Genomic DNA, 21,211 nt, shown 5'->3' with positions numbered 1-21,211 from the left:
ACCACGTAGTCACCCAACACGACAGACATCACGTAAGCCACGAACCCCGATACCACAGGACGAGATCACAGAAACCCCGACGACGGACTACCAACTGGAGCCATTAGCCGACGCCGAGATAGCTCGGGAACGCAACCCGTTTCGCCCAGCCGACTCGGATGACTACGAGAACGCGATCTTGGCCACCATTACCGCCCAGGAACTGGAGGACCTATCGCCGTGGCAGCAAGCCCTATACCCCACAACAAAACCCCACGGAACGAGCCAACAGGACGATCAAAACCATGATCGCCCAGTACATCGATGGAGACCAGCGGACATGGGACGAGCTGCTGCCCGAACTCAGCCTAGCCATCAACAGCAGCACATCGGACACCACAGGCTTCAGCCCAGCATTCATTGTACTCGGCCGGGAACCTCGGTTGCCTGGAGCCTTGTACGAAGAGGCGACCCCAGGACTAGGCGAAGTGACAGAGATCCCAACCGACAAGGCCAAGCGACACAAGGAAATCTTCGCCATCGTACAGGAAAATACCCAGCAGGCATCACAGACGCAGAGCAGGAACTACAACCTACTTCGACGCGAATGGAGACCCACGATCGGGACGCTCGTGATGCTACGCCAACATCACCTGTCCAAAGCGGCGGACAACTTCGCTGCCAAACTGGCTCCCAAATATGAGGGGCCTTACAAAGTAGTAAAATTTATTTCTCCCACCATAGCACGACTCCAGAAGCATCCAGGAAGACAACGACGAACGGCCGGACTAGCCGACCTCAAGGCCTACCACGACAACGAGCACACACTCACCAGCGAAGACAACGAAGACAACGATGACGACGACCCCAGCACCAGGAAAACCGCGAGTTCATGAGGGCTACTTATGGTAGTGCGCTGCCGTAATTTCCTCGCCCCGCAAGGGGCAACCGCGTACACACGCAGTAAGATAGCTTAACTCCCCTTAAGGGATTAGAGTAAGAAATAGCCAGAAACTAGAAAATGCACCGATCAGGGAAACCCAGGGCACAGGGCACCTCAGTGGCACAGGTCAGGTTCTAACCAAACAAGGTTTCTTCCCCCCACCAGATCCGACACGGACAACCCAAGGACGAGCGACGCACAGCCTCTAGAGGCAGAGGATGGCACGGAGGGGCATCCTAGGGGTGCGTCGCCGCCCAGCTCAAGGCAACCACGGTCCACGACCAGCCAACCACAAGCAAGACACCACTCCCCGACCCCGCAAGCAGAACCGGGCAACACCACGCAGCATGGACCATCAACAGGAGAACCCAAACGGCCCGATCCCGGACACCAGCTGGGACGACGGGTGGCACGCCAGACTGCAGGAGTGGGACGCGCAGGAGGAGGCGGCAGCCCCGGAAAGAGGGGAGAATCCCGATTGGCAGCCGCTGGACCACGCACCAATGAAGTGGCTATCGCCAGTTCCCACCGACCACAACGCCCCGAACCCGGAACCGACGAGCTGCACGGCCCGAGAGGCCGAACCAGGAAACCCGAGCCAACCAAAGGAGGACAGCGACCTGTCATTGGGCTTGGAAGAGGCAGAGGCGGGCGGACTGCTCACAGCGTTCGAGGAGATGCCCGAGCTAAACGCGCTGCAGGAGGAGCAGGAATGGCCAATCGCCCCAGTCGCCTGGCGGGTAAGCACGCCTGACCGCCGCATCCCGCAAAGCCTGCTGGAAGGCGCCAGCGCTCAGGCAAACGCGGCGCGGCCTAGAACACCACGACGGCCAACGCTTCCGCGTATGCATCAGCGGAAATTTGGTGCGCATTTCACCGCGCCCCACCCCGAAGTAGGAAGGGAGTGTGAAGGCGTAAGCCTCCACAACACTGACCACGACACCATCCCCTAAAGGGACCGCCCCGACGGCTTGTTATCTAATTTCATTATTATTCACTATTATCCGATTTTATTACTTCTATTATTATTAGTATTACCAAGACAAACAACAATGAATCCTTATTTTCACCCATTAAAGTAAGAAATAGGCTAAGAAACCCCAAAACAGTAGGCCTTTTTACTTATTAGAACTAAGAGAACCAACACGTAAGAGAGACGCACACTACGGCCACGCAGCGAAGAGAGACGTACACCACGGCTATACGAAGGAAAAGAGAACCAACCCGAAAGAGATACGCTCGTACGCCCACGCAGCCAACGCAAGGAAGAGAACGGCTATACGCAGACGAAAAGAGACAACATGAAAGAGAACGAAGCGGCAGAGAAGCCGCCGATCGGTATTACGCCCACGCAGCCGAGGAAAAGAGCCGACGGCGAAGCAGGCAATACACACCCGCAGCCATACACCCACGCAGCCGAGACCGGCAGCCGAAGGCGGCGCAACAGCGAAGCGGCAGAGAAGCTCCGAAAAAGAAAAGCAGAGGCCTGGCACGGTCCAGCGCGAGCCAAGCTCGAGAGTGATCTCGGAGGGCTGAGCCAGACCGGTTGTGCGGCGGAAGCCAAAATAGATGTGAAAAACTAGCCGTGACCGCGCCGTGTACGCAATAAGCCGTGTTCGCCCGCACGCGGTGAATAAAACCAGCTGTGACCGCACCCACGCGGTGTGCAAAGGAAGCCACCGAAGTGACGAGGACCCGCCGTGGGAGAACAGGACCCAAAGAAGGGACACAAGGGTGAGCCACCTCACGTATGTGAGCTCTGGGGGGGATAGATCGGTGCAGTAGGCAGGTATAAGCAGAACATTCCCGCAGTTTCTTTACATATCTATGCCCACATGTTGTTTATGATATTTTTTTTTGGCGTTTATTTCCCCGCTGCAGGCGCGGGATTTTAAGTAGGGAAATGATCCGAAAACAATAAAGACACCAGCCTCAACCCAATCTCTGTCTCAGAACATTCGCCCGTAGGAGTCACTCACCCCCCTCCCCCTCTCTTCCCTTTTCCCGGGAGGCCCGGCGAAGTGGATGTGAGTCGTGGATTCATGCGGCATTCACCAAGCTGGGTTTTCCCTCTCCTATACCTTTCTCCCCTGGGGACCCGGCGATGCTGGATGTGAGTCGTGGATTCACGCGGCATTCGCAAAGCTGGGTTCCCTCTCCTACACCCTCGCCCGGGGGACCCGGCGACGCAGATGTGAGTCGTGGATCATGCGGCATCTGCTAGGCTGGGCTCCCCTCTCCCACACCTTTCCGATCCCTGACCCAAACCCCGTCTCCCGCCACACATGACCCCCAACGCACGTCTCTGCAGCTCCCAAGCACGGCTTCACCCACGCCTCGTGGCCGGGCCAGGCCCGACCGTCCCACGATCCACCCCACGGGCGCGCTTTCGCCACGAGCGGCTCTCCCCTTAGGTCCTCACACAACAAATTTTGCTGTGGGGAAGGACCGGGCCCTGGACAGACTGAGAAGCTGTACCTCGGCCTGAGAACTTCCTTACAGATGGCGCCCGAGCAGGGACTCACGAGGGGAGAGTCGGTGAGCATAGGGAATAAGTGAAAAGCAGTTAAAAGTGAAAAGGGAACCAAGCAGCAGCCAACAATTAAAAGGCAAGACCCACAAAAGCAAAACAGCAAACGATGCTTAGGAGCCACGGATCAGGAAAAGCAGCAGGAGAAAAGGAAGGAAAACTTAAAATCAGCACCAATCTTTGATCCCTCGACTTATGTACAGCTGAGGCTGGTTTCTCTAATACCCCCAAAGCAACAGCCGCCGGCACGTGTCCCAGACGCGCCGGCGAAAACCACGCGGAAAAAAACAAAAAAAAACCCACGCGGCCAGCCACCTACGCGACAGAAAGAGACGGGGAGAGACGCCGAAGACACAGCACCGCGTGCCGGGAGAAAATGGCCGCGGACGGCGCCTAAAACTTTGGCACGCGACGGCGACAAAGCGGCACCAGCGACAGAGTAGCAAAGCAGCAGCAGCGGCGCAGCGGCAGAGCAGCAAAGCAGCAGCGACAGAGCAACGAGGCAGCGGCAGAGCGGAGAAGCAGCAGCGACAGAGCAACGTGGCAGCGGCAGAGCGGAGAAGGCGCAGCGACAGAGCAGCGAGGCAGTGACAGAGCAGCGAGGCAGTGACAGAGCAGCGAGACAGTGACAGAGCAGCCAAGCAGTGACAGAGCAGCGAGGCAGTGACAGAGCAGCCAAGCAGTGACAGAGCAGCCAAGCAGCGAAGCAGCGGTAGAACAACGGAGCAGCGAGGGACAGCCGGCGATCGCAGAGGAGCAGCTACATGGCAGAGGAGCCCTCGGCCACAAAGCCATGGCCACGGCCAATATAAGGCGGAGCAGGAACACCGGTCAGGACAGTTGTTACCGAGCAGTCAGACAGTCATTACCGGGCAGTCAGGTAGTTGTTACCGAGCAGTCAGACAGTCATTACCGAGCAGTCAGGTAGTTGTTACCGAGCATTCAGGACAGTTAATACCGAGCAGTCAGAGAGAGATTACCGAGCTTCCACAGGGAACCATTCCCTGTACCGTGCCACGTATCCTTCGACAGGATCATCCAACCCAGTGCTGTGTATCCTAGTACAGGATCATCAATCGAGTACCGTGCCGCGTGTCCTTCGAACAGGACCCCCACCTCAGTGCCGTGTATCTTAGTATAGGAGCCCTGACCCAGTACCGTGCTGATAACGACTCACACCGGTGCCCCGATTAGTGGAACAGGATCAGGATGAACATCCGCTGGATAGCGTCCCGCAGGAAGGACGAGCTGCAGAGCCTAGCTAAGGAGTTTGGACTAGGAGAATCTGGGACTGTAGAGGACTTACGGAGCCGGATCACCGCATTCATCGCACGCCCTGGGCACCCCGAAGGCGTGCAGGCAAGGCTGGACGAATTGGCTACGCACTTTGGGAACATACCGAGCCCCAGGGACCACCGGAGTCCAGCCACGTCACCCGGGCCAGAGAGCCGGACGAAGATGGAAGACAGCAAGGAGGGACAAAAACTGCGATTAATTGTACCCGAGCTGCCCAGCACGAGCCAAGGATCCACCCACGGATACCGCGAGTCAGCAACCGAGACACCGGCCGCCCAGGACGAGCAACCACAACGAGCTGCCCAAGGACCACTCCAAGGAACCAGACCAGAGGCGTCCAGCAAGAACCACGAGCCAGTACCCACTACCGCTGGACCCCTGGCCACGCCTAGCCACCAGACAACCACGGAAGGAGAACAGCCACGTCTTCCTCAGGGACATCGGGTCTCACGGCCCGGAGGGGGTGAGATCTCGTACTCGTTACTGGCGGACAAACTCCGGAAATGGGGATTTACTTTCGACGGCCACGCGGACCCACTAGCGTTCATCGAAAGGCTCGAGGAGCGAGTGGAAGCAGTGGAGCGAGCCCAGAGCAGTTGCCGCGAGCCATCTCCGGTCTCCTTACAGGTAAGGCCGAAGGCTGGTTCTGAACTTTTCAGATGCAGGGACAGAATTGGACAGACTTTCGGAAAGAATTCCTAGAATTCTTCCTGCCCCTCAGATACTTCCAGCGGCTGGAAGACACCATACGAAGTCGGGAACAGAAGCCCAAGGAATCCTTCCGGGATTACCTTATCGAGTTGCGTCTGATGATGCAACGAGCCCAGTATACTCGGGAACAGGAACTCGAGCGGATCTACGAAATCTCCGTCCGGAGTATCAAATGGACACGCGCAGACAAGATTTCCGATCACTCACAGAATTGACCCAGCTCGTCTCGGCCTACGAAACCGCGCGGGACCGAGACGCACTCCGCAGCGTCGGGACCACGCAGAACCATCGACCCCGTGCCACCTATACCGGCAATGGAACCAACCCACAACGAGGCAACACACACGAGACACCCGGGAAAACCGAGATCGCCAACCGAGGAATCGGCCAGGAGCAAGAGCAGGCGATCGATGTACAACGAGTCTGCCGTAACTGCAGGGAAAACGGCCATTTCAGTGGTGCGTGCACAAACCGACAGAAGCTGTTCTGTTGGGAATGTGGCCACCGAGGGGTCCGGACCATCAACTGCTGCCGGAAACCAGCGTCGGGAAACGAGTCGGGTCTCCGCCTAACTGGGACATGGACGGAGGCGCGCACCCAGGAACAGGAGAAACCCACCCATTAAGCATGACCGGAGGAAGGATCGCTGACCTGGTGGACATCAATGGGAGAGCATTTGCGGCCACCCTCGACACGGGAGCCACACGATCCTTCATCAGTGAGCGGCTGGCGAAGGAGATAGGGGCGACCGAGAACAGGCGAGAGGTGAGGACCAGGATCCGCCTTGCAGATGGAACCAGGAAGGAGATCAACGAAGCGATAGCAGTCACAGTGCGCCTGGATCAGCAAGAAACACAGGTATCTCTTCTTATACTCCCCACGGTATTAGACGACTTCATCTTGGGGCTCGACTTCCTCTGTGGCATCCGCGCAAGGATCCACTGCGGACGGGCATATCTGCAGCTGAAGTTGCAGCAGAAACCCGCCGGGACGATACCATCATGCACCGCCCAGCCACGCCCACGGTCTGTCACGTTTGCGGACTCCACTGCCATCCGAGACCAGCCGCAGACCAACACCCCACAGCCAACCACGAACCATCCAACCGCAGTGACAGCAAAGCCCTACCAGACAAGATCACGCAACAACCCCAGGACTACGCCACCACAACAGGACACGAAGGAAGCTACGACGGAAAGAACTGCGACACCGACGGAACCAACCATGGCCAGTTCCCCAGCACGAACCCCGACACCAACAGGACAACGCAACAAAACGAAGACTTTGGCAGAGACAGCTACGGCTCCACTGGATCAATCCAGGGCCAGCTTGTCGAACCAGGAGTCACCAACAGGACACAGCAGGAAACAAAGGACTTGGGCAGAGACAGCTACGGCTCCACTGGATCAATCCAGGGCCAGCTCGTCGAACCAGGAGTCACCAACAGGACACAGCAGGAAACAAAGGACTTGGGCAGAGACAGCTACGGCTCCACTGGATCAATCCAGGGCCAGCTCGTCGAACCAGGAGTCACCAACAGGACACAGCAGGAAACAAAGGACTTGGGCAGAGACAGCTACGGCTCCACTGGATCAATCCAGGGCCAGCTCGTCGAACCAGGAGTCACCCACAGGACACAGCAGGAAACAAAGGACTTGGGCAGAGACAGCTCCGGCTCCACTGGATCAATCCAGGGCCAGCTCGTCGAACCAGGAGTCACCAACAGGACACAGCAGGAAACAAAGGACTTGGGCAGAGACAGCTACGGCTCCACTGGATCAATCCAGGGCCAGCTCGTCGAACCAGGAGTCACCAACAGGACACAGCAGGAAACAAAGGACTTGGGCAGAGACAGCTACGGCTCCACTGGATCAATCCAGGGCCAGCTCGTCGAACCAGGAGTCACCAACAGGACACAGCAGGAAACAAAGGACTTGGGCAGAGACAGCTACGGCTCCACTGGATCAATCCAGGGCCAGCTCGTCGAACCAGGAGTCACCCACAGGACACAGCAGGAAACAAAGGACTTGGGCAGAGACAGCTACGGCTCCACTGGATCAATCCAGGGCCAGCTTGTCGAACCAGGAGTCACCAACAGGACACAGCAGGAAACAAAGGACTTGGGCAGAGACAGCTACGGCTCCACTGGATCAATCCAGGGCCAGCTCGTCGAACCAGGAGTCACCAACAGGACACAGCAGGAAACAAAGGACTTGGGCAGAGACAGCTACGGCTCCACTGGATCAATCCAGGGCCAGCTCGTCGAACCAGGAGTCACCAACAGGACACAGCAGGAAACAAAGGACTTGGGCAGAGACAGCTACGGCTCCACTGGATCAATTCAGGGCCAGCTCGTCGAACCAGGAGTCACCCACAGGACACAGCAGGAAACAAAGGACTTGGGCAGAGACAGCTCCGGCTCCACTGGATCAATCCAGGGCCAGCTCGTCGAACCAGGAGTCACCAACAGGACACCGCAGGAAACAAAGGACTTGGGCAGAGACAGCTACGGCTCCACTGGATTAATCCAGGGCCAGCTCTTCGAACCAGGAGTCACCAACAGGACACAGCAGGAAACAAAGGACTTGGGCAGAGACAGCTACGGCTCCACTGGATCAATCCAGGGCCAGCTCGTCGAACCAGGAGTCACCAACAGGACACCGCAGGAAACAAAGGACTTGGGCAGAGACAGCTACGGCTCCTCTGGATCAATCCAGGGCCAGCTCGTCGAACCAGGAGTCACCAACAGGACACAGCAGGAAACAAAGGACTTGGGCAGAGACAGCTACGGCTCCACTGGATCAATCCAGGGCCAGCTCGTCGAACTAGGAGTCACCAACAGGACACAGCAGGAAGCAAGGGACTTGGGCAGAGACAGCTGCGGCTCCACTGGATCAATCCAGGGCCAGCTCGTCGAACCAGGAGTCACCAACAGGACACAGCAGGAAGCAAGGGACTTGGGCAGAGACAGCTACGGCTCCACTGGATCAATCCGGGGCCAGCTCGTCGAACCAGGAGTCACCAACAGGACACAGCAGAAAGCAGAAAACTTCGGCAGAGATAGCTTCGGCGCCGCTGGACCAACCCAGGGCCAGCTCATCGAACCGGGAGTCAGCAACAGGACCCAGGAATCACCAGGATATTCCAGCAAAGATAGCTGCGGCCCCGCGGGATCAATCCAGGGCCAGCTCATCGAACCGGGAGTCACCAACAGGACACAGCAGGAAACAACGGACTTGGGCAGAGACAGCTACGGCTCCACTGGATCAATCCAGGGCCAGCTCGTCGAACCAGGAGTCACCAACAGGACACAGCAGGAAACAAAGGACTTGGGCAGAGACAGCTACGGCTCCACTGGATCAATCCGGGGCCAGCTCGTCGAACCAGGAGTCACCAACAGGACACAGCAGAAAGCAGAAAACTTCGGCAGAGACAGCTACGGCTCCACTGGATCAATCCAGGGCCAGCTCGTCGAACTAGGAGTCACCAACAGGACACAGCAGGAAGCAAGGGACTTGGGCAGAGACAGCTGCGGCTCCACTGGATCAATCCAGGGCCAGCTCGTCGAACCAGGAGTCACCAACAGGACACAGCAGGAAGCAAGGGACTTGGGCAGAGACAGCTACGGCTCCACTGGATCAATCCGGGGCCAGCTCGTCGAACCAGGAGTCACCAACAGGACACAGCAGAAAGCAGAAAACTTCGGCAGAGATAGCTTCGGCGCCGCTGGACCAACCCAGGGCCAGCTCATCGAACCGGGAGTCAGCAACAGGACCCAGGAATCACCAGGATATTCCAGCAAAGATAGCTGCGGCCCCGCGGGATCAATCCAGGGCCAGCTCATCGAACCGGGAGTCACCAACAGGACACAGCAGGAAACAAAGGACTTGGGCAGAGACAGCTACGGCTCCACTGGATCAATCCAGGGCCAGCTCGTCGAACCAGGAGTCACCAACAGGACACAGCAGGAAACAAAGGACTTGGGCAGAGACAGCTACGGCTCCACTGGATCAATCCGGGGCCAGCTCGTCGAACCAGGAGTCACCAACAGGACACAGCAGAAAGCAGAAAACTTCGGCAGAGATAGCTTCGGCGCCGCTGGACCAACCCAGGGCCAGCTCATCGAACCGGGAGTCAGCAACAGGACCCAGGAATCACCAGGATATTCCAGCAAAGATAGCTGCGGCCCCGCGGGATCAATCCAGGGCCAGCTCATCGAACCGGGAGTCACCACGTAGTCACCCAACACGACAGACATCACGTAAGCCACGAACCCCGATACCACAGGACGAGATCACAGAAACCCCGACGACGGACTACCAACTGGAGCCATTAGCCGACGCCGAGATAGCTCGGGAACGCAACCCGTTTCGCCAAGCCGACTCGGATGACTACGAGAACGCGATCTTGGCCACCATTACCGCCCTGGAACTGGAGGACCTATCGCCGTGGCAGCAAGCCCTATACCCCACAACAAAACCCCACGGAACGAGCCAACAGGACGATCAAAACCATGATCGCCCAGTACATCGATGGAGACCAGCGGACATGGGACGAGCTGCTGCCCGAACTCAGCCTAGCCATCAACAGCAGCACATCGGACACCACAGGCTTCAGCCCAGCATTCATCGTACTCGGCCGGGAACCTCGGTTGCCTGGAGCCTTGTACGAAGAGGCGACCCCAGGGCTAGGCGAAGTGACAGAGATCCCAACCGACAAGGCCAAGCGACACAAGGAAATCTTCGCCATCGTACAGGAAAATACCCAGCAGGCATCACAGACGCAGAGCAGGAACTACAACCTACTTCGACGCGAATGGAGACCCACGATCGGGACGCTCGTGATGCTACGCCAACATCACCTGTCCAAAGCGGCGGACAACTTCGCTGCCAAACTGGCTCTCAAATATGAGGGGCCAAAGTAGTAAAATTTATTTCTCCCACCATAGCACGACTCCAGAAGCATCCAGGAAGACAACGACGAACGGCCGGACTAGCCGACCTCAAGGCCTACCACGACAACGAGCACACACTCACCAGCGAAGACAACGAAGACAACGATGACGACGACCCCAGCACCAGGAAAACCGCGAGTTCATGAGGGCCACTTATGGTAGTGCGCTGCCGTAATGTCCTCGCCCCGCAAGGGGCAACCGCGTACACACGCAGTAAGATAGCTTAACTCCCCTTAAGGGATTAGAGTAAGAAATAGCCAGAAACTAGAAAATGCACCGATCAGGGAAACCCAGGGCACAGGGCACCTCAGTGGCACAGGTCAGGTACTAACCAAACAAGGTTTCTTCCCCCCACCAGATCCGACACGGACAACCCAAGGACGAGCGACGCACAGCCTCTAGAGGCAGAGGATGGCACGGAGGGGCATCCTAGGGGTGCGTCGCCGCCCAGCTCAAGGCAACCACGGTCCACGACCAGCCAACCACAAGCAAGACACCACTCCCCGACCCCGCAAGCAGAACCGGGCAACACCACGCAGCATGGACCATCAACAGGAGAACCCAAACGGCCCGATCCCGGACACCAGCTGGGACGACGGGTGGCACGCCAGACTGCAGGAGTGGGACGCGCAGGAGGAGGTGGCAGCCCCGGAAAGAGGGGAGAATCCCGATTGGCAGCCGCTGGACCACGCACCAATGAAGTGGCTATCGCCAGTTCCCACCGACCACAACGCCCCGAACCCGGAACCGACGAGCTGCACGGCCCGAGAGGCCGAACCAGGAAACCCGAGCCAACCAAAGGAGGACAGCGACCTGTCATTGGGCTTGGAAGAGGCAGAGGCGGGCGGACTGCTCACAGCGTTCGAGGAGATGCCCGAGCTAAACGCGCTGCAGGAGGAGCAGGAATGGCCAATCGCCCCAGTCGCCTGGCGGGTAAGCACGCCTGACCGCCGCATCCCGCAAAGCCTGCTGGAAGGCGCCAGCGCTCAGGCAAACGCGGCGCAGCCCGGGCGCAGCCGGATCCGCAGCCTAGAACACCACGACGGCCAACGCTTCCGCGTATGCATCAGCGGAAATTTGGTGCGCATTTCACCGCGCCCCACCCCGAAGTAGGAAGGGAGTGTGAAGGCGTAAGCCTCCACAACACTGACCACGACACCATCCCCTAAAGGGACCGCCCCGACGGCTTGTTATCTAATTTCATTATTATTCACTATTATCCGATTTTATTACTTCTATTATTATTAGTATTACCAAGACAAACAACAATGAATCCTTATTTTCACCCATTAAAGTAAGAAATAGGCTAAGAAACCCCAAAACAGTAGGCCTTTTTACTTATTAGAACTAAGAGAACCAACACGTAAGAGAGACGCACACTACGGCCACGCAGCGAAGAGAGACGTACACCACGGCTATACGAAGGAAAAGAGAACCAACCCGAAAGAGATACGCTCGTACGCCCACGCATCCAACGCAAGGAAGAGAACGGCTATACGCAGACGAAAAGAGACAACATGAAAGAGAACGAAGCGGCAGAGAAGCCGCCGATCGGTATTACGCCCACGCAGCCGAGGAAAAGAGCCGACGGCGAAGCAGGCAATACACACCCGCAGCCATACACCCACGCAGCCGAGACCGGCAGCCGAAGGCGGCGCAACAGCGAAGCGGCAGAGAAGCTCCGAAAAAGAAAAGCAGAGGCCTGGCACGGTCCAGCGCGAGCCAAGCTCGAGAGTGATCTCGGAGGGCTGAGCCAGACCGGTTGTGCGGCGGAAGCCAAAATAGATGTGAAAAACTAGCCGTGACCGCGCCGTGTACGCAATAAGCCGTGTTCGCCCGCACGCGGTGAATAAAACCAGCTGTGACCGCACCCACGCGGTGTGCAAAGGAAGCCACCGAAGTGACGAGGACCCGCCGTGGGAGAACAGGACCCAAAGAAGGGACACAAGGGTGAGCCACCTCACGTATGTGAGCTCTGGGGGGGATAGATCGGTGCAGTAGGCAGGTATAAGCAGAACATTCCCGCAGTTTCTTTACATATCTATGCCCACATGTTGTTTATGATATTTTTTTTTGGCGTTTATTTCCCCGCTGCAGGCGCGGGATTTTAAGTAGGGAAATGATCCGAAAACAATAAAGACACCAGCCTCAACCCAATCTCTGTCTCAGAACATTCGCCCGTAGGAGTCACTCACCCCCCTCCCCCTCTCTTCCCTTTTCCCGGGAGGCCCGGCGAAGTGGATGTGAGTCGTGGATTCATGCGGCATTCACCAAGCTGGGTTTTCCCTCTCCTATACCTTTCTCCCCTGGGGACCCGGCGATGCTGGATGTGAGTCGTGGATTCACGCGGCATTCGCAAAGCTGGGTTCCCTCTCCTACACCCTCGCCCGGGGGACCCGGCGACGCAGATGTGAGTCGTGGGTCATGCGGCATCTGCTAGGCTGGGCTCCCCTCTCCCACACCTTTCCGATCCCTGACCCAAACCCCGTCTCCCGCCACACATGACCCCCAACGCACGTCTCTGCAGCTCCCAAGCACGGCTTCACCCACGCCTCGTGGCCGGGCCAGGCCCGACCGTCCCACGATCCACCCCACGGGCGCGCTTTCGCCACGAGCGGCTCTCCCCTTAGGTCCTCACACAACAAATTTTGCTGTGGGGAAGGACCGGGCCCTGGACAGACTGAGAAGCTGTACCTCGGCCTGAGAACTTCCTTACAGATGGCGCCCGAGCAGGGACTCACGAGGGGAGAGTCGGTGAGCATAGGGAATAAGTGAAAAGCAGTTAAAAGTGAAAAGGGAACCAAGCAGCAGCCAACAATTAAAAGGCAAGACCCACAAAAGCAAAACAGCAAACGATGCTTAGGAGCCACGGATCAGGAAAAGCAGCAGGAGAAAAGGAAGGAAAACTTAAAATCAGTGATTAGCAGCCAAAAATCAGAGTCCCGGCGAATAGCCAGCACCAATCTTTGATCCCTCGACTTATGTACAGCTGAGGCTGGTTTCTCTAATACCCCCAAAGCAACAGCCGCCGGCACGTGTCCCAGACGCGCCGGCGAAAACCACGCGGAAAAAAACAAAAAAAAACCCACGCGGCCAGCCACCTACGCGACAGAAAGAGACGGGGAGAGACGCCGAAGACACAGCACCGCGTGCCGGGAGAAAATGGCCGCGGACGGCGCCTAAAACTTTGGCACGCGACGGCGACAAAGCGGCACCAGCGACAGAGTAGCAAAGCAGCAGCAGCGGCGCAGCGGCAGAGCAGCAAAGCAGCAGCGACAGAGCAACGAGGCAGCGGCAGAGCGGAGAAGCAGCAGCGACAGAGCAACGTGGCAGCGGCAGAGCGGAGAAGGCGCAGCGACAGAGCAGCGAGGCAGTGACAGAGCAGCGAGGCAGTGACAGAGCAGCGAGACAGTGACAGAGCAGCCAAGCAGTGACAGAGCAGCCAAGCAGCGAAGCAGCGGTAGAACAACGGAGCAGCGAGGGACAGCCGGCGATCGCAGAGGAGCAGCTACATGGCAGAGGAGCCCTCGGCCACAAAGCCATGGAGCCCTGACCCAGTACCGTGCTGATAACGACTCACACCGGTGCCCCGATTAGTGGAACAGGATCAGGATGAACATCCGCTGGATAGCGTCCCGCAGGAAGGACGAGCTGCAGAGCCTAGCTAAGAAGTTTGGACTAGGAGAATCTGGGACTGTAGAGGACTTACGGAGCCGGATCACCGCATTCATCGCACGCCCTGGGCACCCCGAAGGCGTGCAGGCAAGGCTGGACGAATTGGCTACGCACTTTGGGAACATACCGAGCCCCAGGGACCACCGGAGTCCAGCCACGTCACCCGGGCCAGAGAGCCGGACGAAGATGGAAGACAGCAAGGAGGGACAAAAACTGCGATTAATTGTACCCGAGCTGCCCAGCACGAGCCAAGGATCCACCCACGGATACCGCGAGTCAGCAACCGAGACACCGGCCGCCCAGGACGAGCAACCACAACGAGCTGCCCAAGGACCACTCCAAGGAACCAGACCAGAGGCGTCCAGCAAGAACCACGAGCCAGTACCCACTACCGCTGGACCCCTGGCCACGCCTAGCCACCAGACAACCACGGAAGGAGAACAGCCACGTCTTCCTCAGGGACATCGGGTCTCACGCCCCGGAGGGGGTGAGATCTCGTACTCGTTACTGGCGGACAAACTCCGGAAATGGGGATTTACTTTCGACGGCCACGCGGACCCACTAGCGTTCATCGAAAGGCTCGAGGAGCGAGTGGAATCATACGGCGGGAGCCCAGAGCAGTTGCCGCGAGCCATCTCCGGTCTCCTTACAGGTAAGGCCGAAGGATGGTTCCGAACTTTTCAGATGCAGGGACAGAATTGGACAGACTTTCGGAAAGAATTCCTAGAATTCTTCCTTCCCCAGATACTTCCAGCGGCTGGAAGACACCATACGAAGTCGGGAACAGAAGCCCAAGGAATCCTTCCGGGATTACCTTATCGAGTTGCGTCTGATGATGCAACGAGCCCAGTATACTCGGGAACAGGAACTCGAGCGGATCTACGAAAATCTCCGTCCGGAGTATCAAATGTACACGCGCAGACAAGATTTCCGATCACTCACAGAATTGACCCAGCTCGTTTCGGCCTACGAAACCGCGCGGGACCGAGACGCACTCCGCAGCGTCGGGACCACGCAGAACCATCGACCCCGTGCCGCCTATACCGGCAATGGAACCAACCCACAACGAGGCAACACACACGAGACACCCGGGAAAACCGAGATCGCCAACCGAGGAATCGGCCAGGAGCAAGAGCAGGCGATCGATGTACAACGAGCCTGCCAGAACTGCGGGGAAAACGGCCACTTCAGCTGTTCTGCCGGAAACCAGCGACGGGAAACGGGTCGGGTCTCCGCCCAACTGGGACATGGACGGAGGCGCGCACCCAGGAACAGGAGAAACCCACCCATTAAGCATGACCGGAGGAAGGATCGCTGCCCTGGTGGACATCAATGGGAGAGCATTTGCGGCCACCCTCGACACGGGAGCCACACGATCCTTCATCAGTGAGCAGCTGGCGAAGGAGATAGGGGCGACCGAGAACAGGCGAGAGGTGAGGACCAGGATCCGCCTTGCAGATGGAACCAGGAAGGAGATCAACCAAGCGATAGCAGTCACAGTGCGCCTGGATCAGCAAGAAACACAGGTATCTCTTCTTATACTCCCCACGGTATTAGACGACTTCATCTTGGGGCTCGACTTCCTCTGTGGCATCCGCGCAAGGATCCACTGCGGACGGGCATATCTGCAGCTGAAGTTGCAGCAGAAACCCGCCGGGACGATACCATCATGCACCGCCCAGCCACGCCCACGGTCTGTCACGTTTGCGGACTCCACTGCCATCCGAGACCAGCCGCAGACCAACACCCCACAGCCAACCACGAACCATCCAACCGCAGTGACAGCAAAGCCCAACCAGACAAGATCACGCAACAACCCCAGGATTAAGCCACCAGAACAGGACACGAAGGAAGCTACGACGGAAAGAACTGCGACACCGATGGAACCAACCATGGCCAGTTCCCCAGCACGAACCCCGACACCAACAGGACAACGCAACAAAACGAAAACTTTGGCAGAGACAGCTACGGCTCCACTGGATCAATCCAGGGCCAGCTCGTCGAACCAGGAGTCACCAACAGGACACAGCAGGAAACAAAGGACTTGGGCAGAGACAGCTACGGCTCCACTGGATCAATCCAGGGCCAGCTCGTCGAACCAGGAGTCACCAACAGGACACAGCAGGAAACAAAGGACTTGGGCAGAGACAGCTACGGCTCCACTGGATCAATCCAGGGCCAGCTCGTCGAACCAGGAGTCACCCACAGGACACAGCAGGAAACAAAGGACTTGGGCAGAGACAGCTCCGGCTCCACTGGATCAATCCAGGGCCAGCTCGTCGAACCAGGAGTCACCAACAGGACACAGCAGGAAACAAAGGACTTGGGCAGAGACAGCTACGGCTCCACTGGATCAATCCAGGGCCAGCTCGTCGAACCAGGAGTCATCAACAGGACACCGCAGGAAACAAAGGACTTGGGCAGAGACAGCTACGGCTCCACTGGATTAATCCAGGGCCAGCTCTTCGAACCAGGAGTCACCCACAGGACACAGCAGGAAACAAAGGACTTGGGCAGAGACAGCTCCGGCTCCACTGGATCAATCCAGGGCCAGTTCGTCGAACCAGGAGTCACCAACAGGACACAGCAGGAAACAAAGGACTTGGGCAGAGACAGCTACGGCTCCACTGGATCAATCCAGGGCCAGCTCGTCGAACCAGGAGTCACCAACAGGACACAGCAGGAAACAAAGGACTTGGGCAGAGACAGCTACGGCTCCACTGGATCAATCCAGGGCCAGCTCGTCGAACCAGGAGTCACCAACAGGACACCGCAGGAAACAAAGGACTTGGGCAGAGACAGCTACGGCTCCACTGGATCAATCCAGGGCCAGCTCGTCGAACCAGGAGTCACCAACAGGACACAGCAGGAAACAAAGGACTTGGGCAGAGACAGCTACGGCTCCACTGGATCAATCCAGGGCCAGCTCGTCGAACCAGGAGTCACCCACAGGACACAGCAGGAAACAAAGGACTTGGGCAGAGACAGCTCCGGCTCCACTGGACCAATCCAGGGCCAGCTCGTCGAACCAGGAGTCACCAACAGGACACAGCAGGAAACAAAGGACTTGGGCAGAGACAGCTACGGCTCCACTGGATCAATCCAGGGCCAGCTCGTCGAACCAGGAGTCATCAACAGGACACCGCAGGAAACAACGGACTTGGGCAGAGACAGCTACGGCTCCACTGGATCAATCCAGGGCCAGCTCGTCGAACCAGGAGTCACCCACAGGACACAGCAGGAAACAAAGGACTTGGGCAGAGACAGCTCCGGCTCTACTGGATCAATCCAGGGCCAGCTCGTCGAACCAGGAGTCACCAACAGGACACCGCAGGAAACAAAGGACTTGGGCAGAGACAGCTACAGCTCCACTGGATCAATCCAGGGCCAGCTCGTCGAACCAGGAGTCACCAACAGGACACAGCAGGAAAAAAAGGACTTGGGCAGAGACAGCTACGGCTCCACTGGATCAATCCAGGGCCAGCTCGTCGAACCAGGAGTCACCAACAGGACACCGCAGGAAACAAAGGACTTGGGCAGAGACAGCTACGGCTCCACTGGATCAATCCAGGGCCAGCTCGTCGAACCAGGAGTCACCAACAGGACACAGCAGGAAACAAAGGACTTGGGCAGAGACAGCTACGGCTCCACTGGATCAATCCAGGGCCAGCTCGTCGAACCAGGAGTCACCAACAGGACACAGCAGGAAGCAAGGGACTTGGGCAGAGACAGCTGCGGCTCCACTGGATCAATCCAGGGCCAGCTCGTCGAACCAGGAGTCACCAACAGGACACAGCAGGAAGCAAGGGACTTGGGCAGAGACAGCTGCGGCTCCACTGGATCAATCCAGGGCCAGCTCGTCGAACCAGGAGTCACCAACAGGACACAGCAGAAAGCAAGGGACTTGGGCAGAGACAGCTACGGCTCCACTGGATCAATCCGGGGCCAGCTCGTCGAACCAGGAGTCACCAACAGGACACAGCAGAAAGCAGAAAACTTCGGCAGAGATAGCTTCGGCGCCGCTGGACCAACCCAGGGCCAGCTCATCGAACCGGGAGTCAGCAACAGGACCCAGGAATCACCAGGATATTCCAGCAAAGATAGCTGCGGCCCCGCGGGATCAATCCAGGGCCAGCTCATCGAACCGGGAGTCACCACGTAGTCACCCAACACGACAGACATCACGTAAGCCACGAACCCCGATACCACAGGACGAGATCACAGAAACCCCGACGACGGACTACCAACTGGAGCCATTAGCCGACGCCGAGATAGCTCGGGAACGCAACCCGTTTCGCCCAGCCGACTCGGATGACTACGAGAACGCGATCTTGGCCACCATTACCGCCCTGGATCTAGAGGACCTATCGCCGTGGCAGCAAGCCCTATACCCCACAACAAAACCCCACGGAACGAGCCAACAGGACGATCAAAACCATGATCGCCCAGTACATCGATGGAGACCAGCGGACATGGGACGAGCTGCTGCCCGAACTCAGCCTAGCCATCAACAGCAGCACATCGGACACCACAGGCTTCAGCCCAGAATTCATCGTACTCGGCCGGGAACCTCGGTTGCCTGGAGCCTTGTACGAAGAGGCGACCCCAGGACTAGGCGAAGTGACAGAGATCCCAACCGACAAGGCCAAGCGACACAAGGAAATCTTCGCCATCGTACAGGAAAATACCCAGCAGGCATCACAGACGCAGAGCAGGAACTACAACCTACTTCGACGCGAATGGAGACCCACGATCGGGACGCTCGTGATGCTACGCCAACATCACCTGTCCAAAGCGGCGGACAACTTCGCTGCCAAACTGGCTCCCAAATATGAGGGGCCTTACAAAGTAGTAAAATTTATTTCTCCCACCATAGCACGACTCCAGAAGCATCCAGGAAGACAACGACGAACGGCCGGACTAGCCGACCTCAAGGCCTACCACGACAACGAGCACACACTCACCAGCGAAGACAACGAAGACAACGATGACGACGACCCCAGCACCAGGAAAACCGCGAGTTCATGAGGGCTACTTATGGTAGTGCGCTGCCGTAATTTCCTCGCCCCGCAAGGGGCAACCGCGTACACACGCAGTAAGATAGCTTAACTCCCCTTAAGGGATTAGAGTAAGAAATAGCCAGAAACTAGAAAATGCACCGATCAGGGAAACCCAGGGCACAGGGCACCTCAGTGGCACAGGTCAGGTTCTAACCAAACAAGGTTTCTTCCCCCCACCAGATCCGACACGGACAACCCAAGGACGAGCGACGCACAGCCTCTAGAGGCAGAGGATGGCACGGAGGGGCATCCTAGGGGTGCGTCGCCGCCCAGCTCAAGGCAACCACGGTCCACGACCAGCCAACCACAAGCAAGACACCACTCCCCGACCCCGCAAGCAGAACCGGGCAACACCACGCAGCATGGACCATCAACAGGAGAACCCAAACGGCCCGATCCCGGACACCAGCTGGGACGACGGGTGGCACGCCAGACTGCAGGAGTGGGACGCGCAGGAGGAGGCGGCAGCCCCGGAAAGAGGGGAGAATCCCGATTGGCAGCCGCTGGACCACGCACCAATGAAGTGGCTATCGCCAGTTCCCACCGACCACAACGCCCCGAACCCGGAACCGACGAGCTGCACGGCCCGAGAGGCCGAACCAGGAAACCCGAGCCAACCAAAGGAGGACAGCGACCTGTCATTGGGCTTGGAAGAGGCAGAGGCGGGCGGACTGCTCACAGCGTTCGAGGAGATGCCCGAGCTAAACGCGCTGCAGGAGGAGCAGGAATGGCCAATCGCCCCAGTCGCCTGGCGGGTAAGCACGCCTGACCGCCGCATCCCGCAAAGCCTGCTGGAAGGCGCCAGCGCTCAGGCAAACGCGGCGCGGCCTAGAACACCACGACGGCCAACGCTTCCGCGTATGCATCAGCGGAAATTTGGTGCGCATTTCACCGCGCCCCACCCCGAAGTAGGAAGGGAGTGTGAAGGCGTAAGCCTCCACAACACTGACCACGACACCATCCCCTAAAGGGACCGCCCCGACGGCTTGTTATCTAATTTCATTATTATTCACTATTATCCGATTTTATTACTTCTATTATTATTAGTATTACCAAGACAAACAACAATGAATCCTTATTTTCACCCATTAAAGTAAGAAATAGGCTAAGAAACCCCAAAACAGTAGGCCTTTTTACTTATTAGAACTAAGAGAACCAACACGTAAGAGAGACGCACACTACGGCCACGCAGCGAAGAGAGACGTACACCACGGCTATACGAAGGAAAAGAGAACCAACCCGAAAGAGATACGCTCGTACGCCCACGCAGCCAACGCAAGGAAGAGAACGGCTATACGCAGACGAAAAGAGACAACATGAAAGAGAACGAAGCGGCAGAGAAGCCGCCGATCGGTATTACGCCCACGCAGCCGAGGAAAAGAGCCGACGGCGAAGCAGGCAATACACACCCGCAGCCATACACCCACGCAGCCGAGACCGGCAGCCGAAGGCGGCGCAACAGCGAAGCGGCAGAGAAGCTCCGAAAAAGAAAAGCAGAGGCCTGGCACGGTCCAGCGCGAGCCAAGCTCGAGAGTGATCTCGGAGGGCTGAGCCAGACCGGTTGTGCGGCGGAAGCCAAAATAGATGTGAAAAACTAGCCGTGACCGCGCCGTGTACGCAATAAGCCGTGTTCGCCCGCACGCGGTGAATAAAACCAGCTGTGACCGCACCCACGCGGTGTGCAAAGGAAGCCACCGAAGTGACGAGGACCCGCCGTGGGAGAACAGGACCCAAAGAAGGGACACAAGGGTGAGCCACCTCACGTATGTGAGCTCTGGGGGGATAGATCGGTGCAGTAGGCAGGTATAAGCAGAACATTCCCGCAGTTTCTTTACATATCTATGCCCACATGTTGTTTATGATATTTTTTTTTGGCGTTTATTTCCCCGCTGCAGGCGCGGGATTTTAAGTAGGGAAATGATCCGAAAACAATAAAGACACCAGCCTCAACCCAATCTCTGTCTCAGAACATTCGCCCGTAGGAGTCACTCACCCCCCTCCCCCTCTCTTCCCTTTTCCCGGGAGGCCCGGCGAAGTGGATGTGAGTCGTGGATTCATGCGGC

At 57.7% G+C, this 21,211-nt stretch overlaps 3 protein-coding genes across 17 annotated transcripts in view; 2 read left to right on the top strand and 1 right to left on the bottom strand.

Annotated features, from left to right (window-relative positions):
* Nucleotides 1–21,211, top strand: part of LOC108159435 — a 94,948-nt gene that overhangs the window by 64,092 nt on the left and 9,645 nt on the right. The gene's annotated exons all lie outside the window — the stretch shown is intronic.
* Nucleotides 1–21,211, bottom strand: part of LOC108159434 (inactive peptidyl-prolyl cis-trans isomerase shutdown-like) — a 29,413-nt gene that overhangs the window by 6,740 nt on the left and 1,462 nt on the right. The gene's annotated exons all lie outside the window — the stretch shown is intronic.
* Nucleotides 1,726–21,103, top strand: LOC117188257. Of its 2 annotated transcripts, XM_033391816.1 has the most exons (3): nucleotides 1,726–2,656; nucleotides 10,772–12,363; nucleotides 19,329–21,103. In XM_033391816.1, exon 3 carries the CDS (start codon nucleotides 19,382–19,384, stop codon nucleotides 20,114–20,116), a length of 735 nt encoding a protein of 244 aa, XP_033247707.1. In that variant the 5' UTR covers nucleotides 1,726–2,656; nucleotides 10,772–12,363; nucleotides 19,329–19,381; the 3' UTR covers nucleotides 20,117–21,103. The 2 variants fall into 2 exon arrangements, with proteins under 2 accessions (XP_033247707.1, XP_033247708.1); XM_033391817.1 differs by lacking the exon at nucleotides 19,329–21,103 and having other exon boundaries at nucleotides 10,772–12,570.

The sequence above is a fragment of the Drosophila miranda genome, chromosome 3 (assembly GCF_003369915.1).
Source record: "Drosophila miranda strain MSH22 chromosome 3, D.miranda_PacBio2.1, whole genome shotgun sequence".
Classification (NCBI taxonomy): domain Eukaryota; kingdom Metazoa; phylum Arthropoda; class Insecta; order Diptera; family Drosophilidae; genus Drosophila; species Drosophila miranda.
This window is presented reverse-complemented; position numbering and strand designations above follow the sequence as displayed.

What these genes read in the sequence shown, in the direction of transcription:
- LOC117188257 (XM_033391816.1), top strand. Translation starts at nt 19,382, where the DNA reads ATGGCACGGAGGGGCATCCTAGGGGTGCGTCGCCGCCCAGCTCAAGGC.